The sequence below is a fragment of the Triplophysa dalaica genome, chromosome 24, assembly GCF_015846415.1.
Source record: "Triplophysa dalaica isolate WHDGS20190420 chromosome 24, ASM1584641v1, whole genome shotgun sequence".
NCBI classification, from domain to species: Eukaryota; Metazoa; Chordata; class Actinopteri; order Cypriniformes; family Nemacheilidae; genus Triplophysa; species Triplophysa dalaica.
The window spans coordinates 9,477,381-9,489,587 of record NC_079565.1 but is presented as its reverse complement, the minus strand read 5'-3'; the positions used below and the strand labels follow the sequence as shown (position 1 = coordinate 9,489,587).

General features: G+C 38.5%; 1 protein-coding gene across 4 annotated transcripts; it reads right to left on the bottom strand.

Moving 5' to 3' along the window:
• Window positions 1–1,742: 1,742 nt before the first annotated feature.
• Window positions 1,743–12,199, bottom strand: fbxl22 (F-box and leucine-rich repeat protein 22). 4 transcript variants are annotated; one of them, XM_056739898.1, is made up of 3 exons: window positions 10,121–12,199; window positions 9,082–9,351; window positions 1,743–3,279 (listed from the first exon to the last, which is right to left on the bottom strand). In XM_056739898.1, the coding sequence occupies exons 2-3, from the start codon at window positions 9,285–9,287 to the stop codon at window positions 2,931–2,933; spliced, it is 555 nt and encodes a 184-aa protein (XP_056595876.1). In that variant the 5' UTR covers window positions 9,288–9,351; window positions 10,121–12,199; the 3' UTR covers window positions 1,743–2,930. The 4 variants fall into 4 exon arrangements, with proteins under 4 accessions (XP_056595876.1, XP_056595875.1, XP_056595877.1 ...); XM_056739897.1 differs by having other exon boundaries at window positions 9,082–9,356; window positions 10,566–12,199; XM_056739899.1 differs by having other exon boundaries at window positions 10,566–12,199.
• Between the last annotated feature and the right edge of the window lie 8 nt (window positions 12,200–12,207).

Here is a 12,207-nt window from a genome sequence, read left to right as displayed (position 1 = left end):
CCAAATATTTGAAACATGCTTTGTTAGCTCCCCTGAAACTCCTCAGGCAACAGTTGACCCAACTTCACACTTAACAGTAACCCCAGACACAAAAAAACCTGCTTCAGGCAGACATCATACATTTATCGCACTGTAATCTTCTGTACAGACAGTCTGTCAACACCCTCTCAGCTTCCCCCTGGGTGTTAACAAGTTATCTGTCCCAAAAAACTTTGTTTAAACGAAAAATTTTCACCGCCCGATTGCTTACAATTGAGCGCATACATTTGTTGTAGGCTCACGCCTATAAAACCTGCATGCCAGACCCATTACACTATCAGAAAGCTTGTGAAACATTAACTAGGTTGCGTAGACACGTGTAGCCAAAGAAATACCTGACAGTATATGGGCAATCACAGCACCCTAATCATGTTTCATGGCTTATTTAACCTCTCACAAACACAAAAGAAAGTATTCAAACACAAAATTGGGAAACTCAATAAGGAATTTGCTGATGGCTGTTGCTTACATTCACAGGGATGGGCTCTAAATTTGAAGGATGGACCCCTTTTGTAGGGTCCAGTTGGCTTTATAAGTACACTAAAACCATCCCTATTATCAAAGGGAGGAGTCAACGTTTTAGACGTCTCGTTCGACGGTGACCTTCAGGATCACAACTAGGAATTCTGGGGTTTCTGTGAATCATTCATTCATTTCATCCCACTACACTTTTATCCAAATCAATACTAGATATTCTAACGACTTATATTAAATAACTGCATTTTATAAAGACAAATATAGAAAATGCCATTTCAGCCTTCGCAACTCAGTGCCAATAAAAAGATGTAAAGCTCACAAAAAGCATTGTACCCAGGCTATGAAACAATATACTTTTTGGAAAGGCTTATTTCTAAATCTTTTAGCTTTTGTCTAAAAAAATGACAACAATAACATTCTGGAGTATTTTTGGGAAAGAAGGTGTGACGTTTCTTCATGTAGCTTTAATTGCGCCCGGAGGGGGGGTTGATGAAACTGTACTTGCATGTTTAGCTGGATCACACACACATGATAAAGGTCAAAGAGTTTCTACAGAGAAAGAAATGATTATGTAACTCCTCAAGCAAGAACGGCTATTTTTGTGGAGGGCAAAGTCGGGCTAGGGACGATTTGAAATTCCTTTCTGCTTGGGGTATATGACATGACTTGAGAAGTCCCTCTGAAGAGCGCCAGAAAAGAATCGAGCGCCGCCCACTTGTGCGAGCCACAATTACGGCGCAAATAGCACAGTCACGTGGAAAGCACAGACACTGGCCAACCTACTTCTACAGTCCTCTAGCGCTTACATAATGTTTCTAATCACAACACCGCCAGAAGGCCAACATGGCCTCAGATCATTAAATGCATGCAGGCTTTAGTTCATAACAAGCGGGTTGTCCCTTTGCACCTTTTAAAAAACTAACCTTTAGAAAACTAACTTTGTTAAATCAACGAGTCCAGTGAATTTTTTTTATTTTCATTTTTTTTAAACAGAAACATTGTTTCTGGAACAGTTTTAAAAAAATCTTCTGCCAGTTTGTTCTTAGTAGAGATGCTATTGAATGGAAAAATGTTGTCACATCATACGATACATTTGCAGTCTATCCTCGAATGTTTAATATCGCTATATCATCCCTGTCCCATATCTACCTCCTATGTTCAAATTTGTTTTTCTTTTCAGGAAAAACGCTGTACTTTTTAAATGATTAAATACTGTGTTGACAAAGTTTACAAGCAATAAAAGATTTTATTGGTTAGATATTTGCAAAACCCAGTGACGAACATAACAGGTGACTTATAATAATGATTTATGATAACAACAAAAAATCATGTGGAGATACAAGGTTCCTTTTAATAGGAATTTTAATAAAAAATGGTGCACGCAAACAGTTTCCAATCAGAATAAATTGTACTTGTGAATGCTGAAAGTTGTTTATAAACACAAATTTATGTTTAATATAGAAATTAAATTATAATAATATCAAAATTCATTAAGAATTGAGCCAGTTCATGATCTGACAGAAATCAGCAATAAAATTTTGCATCCATTCCAAATTTTCATACATTTCTCACTTAATGTGCATTATTTGTCGTTCACTTTTGTTGCAATAGTTTTAAACCTTCTTAAATCTTTCAACAAATAAAAAAGATAAATACTGTACATATGAAGCTTTGCAAGTCACTTTTCACAAAACCATGACTTTCAAACTCGTAAATACCAACCCAGGAGGATTTAGGATTCACAATTGGATATTGGGTGTTGTGCATTTATACTGTAGACAGTTTTATTTTTAGTTTATTTTCAGTTTCATATGATATCTGTTACTTTACCATGTATTTTAATACCACTTGTAAACTCAATGTATCCAGCAGCCTGGACTGAATTATCCTCAAATGTATTACACGATGTTAATTAAATTCTGTGCTGTGCCAAGTTCTTTTTGCATAACTGGGAAGACATCCAAATACCCACAATGAGGAAAAAATGAAATATGAGTATTTCCAGAGCTAAACTTAGATTATGCATGCTGTGTTGCAATATATTTAAATACATATCAAAAAGACTTTGGTTGTAATTGTGTGGTTGGGCCAGTTATTGTTTGTCCTGTTTACGTGACCGACAGGTAATTTTAAGGAAATCCAATAGACAAAGAAATGTCCAAAGTGAATGTCCAAAGAATGAGTACTGGAATCATATGAGCCAATTGCTGATAACACAAAAGTTTCACTCACAAAAGAGTGAATATTAATATGGAACACTGCAGTTACATTTAACAGAAAACTTATTATATAAAGATTTGGAAACTAGAAGAAATCCCCCAAATTTGACACTTTTAAAAAGTATAAAATAATAAAAACATCTAAAAAAGGAATAGTCTGAATGTTCAACTTGAGGTCTTAATGTCTCATAGGTCTCAGGAGAAGATCAGGAACTTCTGCAGAGCTCTCCTGATCTGCGTCTTCTCCTCTGGCTTGCTGTCTGGAATCATATCTGCACTGTGCACTGCGCTCAAGTGTATTTCTGGTCTCTTCTCTCTGACCTCCTGCAGCCCTGCCTTGGTCACGTTGCGGCAGAAGTCCACCCTCACTTCTGCGAGATTGTGTCCAGGGTCCACCACAGCCTTCAGGATGGAGTCCGTCATCCGGGAGCAGTTCTCTAGACTCAGACTACGCAGACCCCTGCAGCTCCGAAGCACCTTGATGACATTGTCATCCGTTATGTGGCCGCATCCAGAAAGAGTCAGAGAGCGTAAATTTGGACACCTGAGGTAAACAGAAGAAGTGTTTGTTTTTTAATTGACAAGTAGTTATTAATAGCGACAATATTCAGTATATACATGTCTGTTTACTCTATAAAAGCCCATTTTAAACTTGCTTAAGCATAGTTAATGAGTAAATGTTAAACTTTTTAAATAAAATAATTTATATGTATATTATAAAATAATATAGTTTTATACATATTTTAAATTAACTTGTTTAATTTTATACGTTTATGCTTTTGTCATTATATTATTTATTTGTTTATTTTTATGCTGCTACACAATTTTAATAATTTTTATATCAGTTTTATTTTTAGTGCCTTAAAGTAATTTCAGATTAATCCTGAGGCAATAGATTTTTGTAAATATTTTGCCCAATAATTTATTTGCTTCTCTTACTCATTTAAATCTATAATAAAAGCCAATCATACGTTGATTCGGAAGAACAATGTCAAAAAAAAATCTGCGGCACTGTCTGCTTTGCTGTTTTTGTTTAGGTGTCATTACCAGTCCAACCCAACAACATTACTTCAACCAATGACATGAATTTAGGGGCGTGGCTATTATGAAATGAGACATTTCATCTTTAATGTCTAGACTGTCAAAACAGGATATGATTTATTCGAGTGTTGCTCCAACAAACACCAAAAATGAATTTGTTTAGGGTTTGTGGAAAACACACTTGTTTGTGTAGTTGTGAATCGACCAAGGAAGCGTCAAGTGGCAGACTTACATATCCAATCCAAGCCATGTACTCAATAGACCATAAAGATTTACATGAATTCATTTAGCAGACGACTTTATTCAAAGTGACTTTCAAATTAGATTTTAATATTTTTAAACGAAGCAAACAATGGCGAAGTCAACATCTAAAGCTACAATGAAGTATTGATATAATGATACAGTATTAAATCAAGGATAATTGCTATAAATAAAATTAAATAATACAAATAATACCTATAAATACCAATGTAATATAAAAATGTATAATACATAATTATAAGAACCTTTTTGTATTAATCAACACTAATTTTTGTTAATGTATTATTCAGTCTGTGTAAATTAATATAAATGCTCTACCCCAGTTTTGCTTTATTGTCAACATACCAACCGCTAATATCTTTATAAAACATTTACTTAATCACAAAGGGTCATAATTTGGGGTTTTATGTTTATATTTACGAGACGGACTGAATCAATTGTAATCATTCAAAATGCCGCTGGGTTTGGGGAAGGGGCGTGTCATAGGATTTAAATCTTGCACGCTAAATGGAATGATTAAAATTGCATAATTTACGATTGCATAGTTTTGCAACAGTGAGCAGTATATATTATCCACTGCACGGTAAGCTGTGGTGTGTACAAGTAAAAACCATAAATGGCTTGCATAGAAATCATATGTGTGCTAACCATAAAGATGTGGCCCCATCAGGCATGTGCATGATATTACACCTAGTGTCAGAAAAACATATTTTTCAATGTTTGCTGTATCAGCTGTTTTCACTGCATAAACACAGCAGGGGCTCTAGCTAAACAGCACCGACTGAAAGCTGAGCCGTTTCTCATGCCCACACCAGCGAGCTCGGGCAACAGGAGTCTTCTGTGCAGGCTGCTGGCGGGTCGCCTCACTGCGACTGTTTTTTTTTGTCTGCTGCAGCCAGCCGGTGGACGAACACAGGGTCAGCACTCACACACAGACAGAGCTAATGGCTGAGGCTTTGAGAAGTCATTCACGTTCACCAATGCGGATTATGTAAAGACTTACATAATCTTACCACTTAAACACGTGTGAGGCGCATTCCAGCCAGCCGTAAGTGTTACGCGCACTGTCCCAATAACCCCGGCAATGGGGCGGGTCTTAGGATGCATGTGCCGTTGCTTCAATTATCACAGACAGGCATCTGTGACAAAGCAGTGTTATAAAGTTGGTTGTAGATAAAGTGTTGTAGCAAGGAGGAGCTTTCGGAGCCGGTTAGCTGAAGTAAACATGTCTGATTAATGCGTCGCATCATGCCCTGGTTACATAAGCGAGACCTCCTCTCGCAGCTCCGCCCTTCCCATGTGCAGACGTTATGTATCATTTGGATTTGCTCGAAACGGACATATCCAGCAGTTATACAAGTTGATTTTCATAATGCAAATCAAGCAATGACTTAGGTTTTATTTTTCTTGGCCTCTGAAATGAGGCTGGAGCGGGGGGACGTCAATGCAACTAATGTTTTCCAGAGCAGAAGCTATGAGGTTTCCTGCATGGGAGTGGCCTGTATAAACATCCCACACGTGGCAGGACGTACATGTATGAAATGCCAGGCTGTAAAATATGGATTTGTACACTAACTGCTGGTCATTTACTAGGCATTTACTTTGAAGTCAGCAGTATTTCAAATGTCTGATGTCGCTCGGGGGATTTTGTCAAGGGTGTGTCTCTAATGCTGAATCACAAGATCTCTTGTAAATCAGCCTTAATAATCCGTCTGCGCCAAGAACGTCCACAGAAACAGTCCCACACAACACATGACTTTGGTGAAATGTAGTTACATTGTTTAGTTTAGTAATTTCCTCTTTCTTTTATTTTCTGAGAGCCTGTTTTGAAGAACGCCTTTATTTATATAGCACAATATCCAAAAGAGATTCACCGGTCATTTGATTCTTGGCAATGGATCCAGAAATGTACAGGATATTAAAATAGTTATAGAGCATTATTATTATTCGTAACCAGCAATCTAAGACAGATGATTAAAAATATACAATACAACCCCGAAGGTTCAGTGATTTAAGACCCATAACAGATCTGTTTTTTTCCCTTGGCAACAGTAAGTTGGCAGACGCTGTTAAAGAGAAAGTTTTATTTGAAAAAGAAAACTAGATCCACGGTTGAACTTAATGACACCCTCTGAGACTCTTCCCCAGGCGCTCAACGTTTTATAAATGTTCCTCCGCAGCTGAAATGTACCGCCACAATGGCGTCAGTGAACGCGCGTGTTTATCTTTATGGGAAAGTGAGAGAAGCACACACACGTGCACACATGCACTGACTGCGACGCACATGTCCATTCCACCCACATCAACAAAGAGCTGATTGTAAGCTACACCTGCCGATGCAAATCCTGAGAGGACGGCTCACAAGGGAGGGACTTTAACCACAGGATCTTTATTAAAAATCTTCTCTAGTTTTGTCGTAATACAATATTAAAAAACGTTTAAATCTCAAAACAACTTTAAAGACTGTACTGTATGCCCATTTGATCTTTTTCAGTCCTGTTAAGTCTGTTCAAAAAACCTGCCTCAACATTTATCCATTTAACTTGGCTGAAAAAACTTTTTTGAAGTACAAAATCCAAGAAAATCTGTCATTTTTTTATTTATTATATAACAAATAACAGTTATTATATCTAAATTTATTAATTATGTTTTTATGCATCTTTGTGTAGTCCTAATTTCATATAAAAATACTATTATCATATTTTATTGATTTTCATTATGTAATCCTAAATGTCAGTTTTCCCCTGCAGTACCCCTGGGGGTACACGTACCCCATTTTAGAAACACTGGTATAAACAACACTTTTTACTTCCCAAAAACATAGTCGAGAATCCGTAAGAATCTTTTTTAGCTTTACAGGGTTCCTAAACTGAAAACCCTTGGAGATTAAAAACGTTTTTGACTGTTGAGTTGTCAAAAGAACTACTAAATAAAAAATGTAAAAGACGGTTATTATTAAAACTGTGGTGCTGCAATAATCAAAAACAACACCAGCATTCATTCAAAAATGAATAAAAGATTATACTGTAAAAAAAACTCATTTTATAAAACGGTCAGTTCTGGTGCTCGATTCTGATTGGTTAAGCAGAGTTATAAGCCGGTATAAAATACCGTGATTCAAAACGGCTAGCCGCATTTTATAGCCTAAACATCACTTTATTTACTGAAACCTTGCTACGGATTAACCGTTTTATAAACCCCACGAAGCAGTGCATACACTGTAACCCACTGCTTCTTGGGGGCTTATTGCTTTATTATAGAATTTTACTGAATATTTTTCTAAACAAATTTGGTGTAAAATATGAGAATAGCATGTCTTTTTTCTAGCGGCAAATTTTTTTTAATGGTATTTTTACAGTGTACATTAAAATGTAAATTTCAAATCAAATAAACATTACCTTAACCTTTAAAATGACAAGAATCCTTTACTTTAAGGACTTTTCTACAGCCAAATCCCATTTTTCCCCTAAGTAAGTTTAAAGCACATAACAGCAGCGGGAGAAACCACAAAGCTCCATCATGTCTTTCGCTATTATTGGCTGCCTGTGAGAAGCTGTGCAGATCTGCCCTTGAAAACTCTAGAGGGTAATTCAGCTGTGCACTGCATGCTACTCCACAGACCTCATGTCAATCAAAACGCCAGGCAAACTACATTCCCAGCCTCAGCACGCTTCCAACGCAAGCCGCGTGTACCGATAGAAAAGTCTGATGATGCACTTCCTAGGAGGTAGAATGTGTTTCTAATGAACTTTGAAGAGATGAAGGTTTAGATCTCCATTACTTAACCCTGAGATGAGATGAATGGCTCACCCTGAAGTAATTTCAAGCTTCCTCTCATTGACGTCTGTTTCTTAAAAAATGTCTGAGACATACGCACGCGGGTTCGCCTCGTTCATCGTGATGCTGCAGAACCACAGATGTTTGTGATTGTTGATATTCTGTCCTAATGTACTTCTCGACACACAACAGAAACTGAGGTTGTGTACTGCGAAGCATCTCTTTGAAGAGATACTTAAGAAAACAGTGGGTGAGTGACAGGCGTGTCGTTCTGTTCTTCAAATGCTCATGGCAAAACAACTGCATTCTTTTCACAATGAGACGCGTGTGTTTACTGTACATACCATACTTTGTATGACAGACTCTCTGTTGACTAGTCTACAGCGGGTTCGCAGCTGTGGTGTGATGGACCAGTTGTTGCAGCCAATGCACTAAAGTCATCCTGTTTGTGTTCTTGGTATGTAGAGTATGTGCATTGTTACATGGACTGAAAAATGCAAGTTTATATGTCAGCACAGGTACACAGAACGTGTCATCCGACACTGAAAGCTGTCAAAAGTTGTCAGGTAATGTCCTTTGTGGACATTTCCTGACAAGTCAATTTGCTTTTCTGTTAAGGTGACACGAAAAATAAGTAAACGTTGTTCATTTGCATATACGATATTGTCACAATACAAAGCTTGTTGAACATCCAGTTCCAATATATGGACATGTTCACTCTTACAATCCAAGCATCTTAAGGAATTTGCTTGACGTATTTTCCTAAACCGTGCAATAAAAATGAATGCGTTCATAATTTAGTTTAGTTTTATATTATATTCACACAATTTTAATTACGATTTTGTGCTGTTCACCCAAAAAATTCAAATTTATTTACCGTCATGTCATTCTGAACCCACATGTCTTTTCTGAGCAGAACACAAGAAGAAGATATTTTGAAGAATGTCGGTGACCGACAGGATTGACCCACATTGACATCCATTGTATGGACCATAGAGACATTTCTCAAAATATTTTCTTTTGTGTTCTGCAGTAGAAAGAGTCATATACAGGTTTTGAATGACATGAGGGCAAATAAATAATAACCGATTTAAATGCTTTGTTTTTTTTGGGTTTTCCAACCAAAATATCACGCGGTCACGCATGAAGACTTGGAATGAATGAATAAATTTTCATTGTATGCTCTATCATTGACGAAAGTGAAAGTGGGATGCATTTACGTTTCCATATGTGGACAAAATGAAAGTTTGTACAAAGTAACACTCACATGTAGCAAACACGCTCCAGGAAGTCACTGACGAGGCTCTCGTGCTTGCTGCAGAGATCCTTCTGGAATGTGGTCTTCATCCAGTCCTCGATGTTACACACTTTCACCCTGCTGGAGTGCCAGCATATCGCCAGGTACCTCAGCGACGGGCCCAAAACAAAGTTGTCCCTCTTTAGCTCGCAGGGAGACCTGAAGTGTAGAAGCATCCATAGCTGAGGGTCCAGGAAGACATCTCGTAGCCGCCAGCAGGTCAAAGACAGGCTCCGGCGACTATCCTTGTCAAGATAAGAAAAAAGGTGTAATAAACACTCCTGATCCAGTTCTATGAGATGCATAGCGAGTTTGAAATGCAGATCATATAGTAACGGACCACCACTTTCACACCAAGCTGTATTCTGGCCCGCAAAGCCACAACGAGAGCGTGGTGTGTGTTACGTGGCCTGGATATGTGAATCTCCTCCAGACTATGGTCTCGCACAGGCCTTGCACAAATAAGGTCGTGAGGAATGGGGGTTATTTTAGGAGGACAACTGCCGGCACGGTCAAAAATGGAAATGTGTGAGGCACATGGTCTCTCCCGGTCCATCTGTCTCCCCGTTTGGACAGGAGGGACGTTTAGCCTCTGTTTATCACTTGTGAGAGGCTTCATTCGGCGTCTTGTGTTGTGGGGGATGGAGCTGACATGGAAATACTTGTATTGTGAATCACTTTTCTTATAAAGTCGGTGTACTCTGAATATGCGGTACACACTAAAGAGTCTTAAGGAGTTGTTGGATTTCCAATAAGGTGAAAGTTTTGGCTTAGGCCTACGCTTAAATGCAACATTTGGTTGACAAATACATATCTGTGTATCAGTATCAACTGTAATTCTGACTTTTTTATAATTGGATGAACTGTACTGAGCGTCAAATAAAGAGTGGCCAACAAGTGCCCGGCGTATGTGGGAACTTCTCGAAAAAAGCATTTCAAGAATGCAAGGAGCTAATGTGAGCTAATGACGGAGGTTTTTAAAAGCACTCGGAATAATGACATCATGTACCCGGGAAGTAGAGGGCTTTAGACCGATTCCAGCCGTTCTCTGTAGTCCTTGAAAAGCGAATTCTGTTAAAGACAATATCTTTAGGTTTCCACAAAACATGTTTCCAGAAAAAAATATTTTTTAAATAAGGCAGACTGTAGTTCTTTCCATTTATCTTCGTCAAACATTCAGAGTGGCCGCTCATATTTGTTTCTGATTTAAATTCAATGCACTGTATACTGTACAATTACTGGAATTTTGTCACACAGTCAATATGTACACTTGATATGGTACCTGTCTAACTGATAACCACCTGTTATCATTAGTTGCTCCGGCGAGAGCCATAAAAGGATTTGGAGAGCCTGCACCAAATGAGTCACTCTCAATGAGTCATGACTCACCAGTGCAACGTGAGATTATCGGCAGCTGTGACCTACGTCCTAGAAAAAAAAAAAACTTTTCTCACCTCCCTACAGACGACTTCAGTAAGACACTTGTGAGCGACAGAGAACAAACCGCGCAGATGTTCCTCCCCGCACTACGGGAGGTTCTTCCTGGAACGAAGCGCTACCACACCGGCACGTGACGTGTGGGGAGCCCCAGTGTTTGTCAGCCCCCTTGTGCTCGTGCGAGGGTGTGTGGGCGGCTGCAATTGATAGAAGCAGCGAGGAGAACAGAAAAGTAAAGCTCACAAAGAGACTCTTGGCACGCCTCTTTTGTTTCTAAGTGGTTTACGTCATCGAAGCTATTTAGCACTTACATTTCACAGCCTGTGACTTTGAAATGAGTTCTTTGAAAATAGAACAAGACGAGCGGGAACTCATAGTACACGTTGCGTCCTTAAAGAGACAGCTACATGACCTGAAGCAAATACAACGGCTGGAAAAGAGATGTACACATTTGCAGTCATGCATTGTGTGATTCTCAGAACCCTCACCCTTAGTTGAGAACATCGAGTACGCAACTGTCCAACCCGTATGATGACATACAAACAGTGCAAAATACACCCAGCAAAACCACAAGCATTTCGCAGGTGTCAGGGGCTTTTAATGCCTGGGTACACACACCCAGTATAACACTGACATGTCTAGTATACACAATGCAAGTTATTAAATAAAACACACCTCTTTAGAGGCAAACACATCTTTTAAAAGGCCTTCTATTTGTTGTTGGGAACAAGAATGAGTGTAATGCATAACAACATATTGACTAATGAGTTCATGGACTCTCATTGCACTGTTCTTGCATTGTTTATCTCAGACGGCACAACCGCAGTGCATTCAATGATCAGCTGATAGATTTCATTTGACAATAACATTGGGTAATCTGAGCTTGGAGACATTTTCAACAATCCTTTGGGAAACAAAAGCGTGTTTAGAGAGTAGCATGTTGAGTGCATCTGAGGTAAAACTCTATTAAAATGGCATGGGAAAATAAAACTGATGAACTGCCTGTTGCCATACAGAGTTTCATGTAAGTGGATTTAAATTGGCCAGTATAAGCTGCGAAGTAGAGCACTTTATGGCGTTGGTTAAATATGAGACTTGGTAATAGCTACATATGCCTTTCAACGCCAGAATAATTTCAACGAAGAAAATAAGAAAAGAAATTCTAGAGAGAAAATCACTATATGCTTTTTAAAGGGACAACATTAAGATTTAAAGGCCCAGTGTATGACATTTGGCCGCATCTAGTGGTGATGTTGCGAATTGCATCCAACAGGTCCATCCCTTTCTTTTGAAGCACTACAGTGGGTGACAAAGGACTGATTGTGGTCACGTTTTCTCTTCGCTGAAGGAGTTAATGTATTCATGAAACTCGCTCTGTAGAGCAGTTTGTCCGTTTAGGGCCACTGTAGAATCAACATGGGGAATTCCATGTAAGGGGACCCGTGGTGTATGTAGATAGAAATAGCTCATTCTTAGGTGATAAAAACGTAACGCTTCATTATGTAATGTCTTAATACCCCCTGAATATCATATTGATTTCTATCCATAGATCCTGCTTTACATTACATAAATCACCTTTAAATAGTCACGCCTAGCAAAATCTTTGTTGTTCAAATGTAAAACGAGATGAGAAAGACTTTTACATTTCAGAGTCATGAG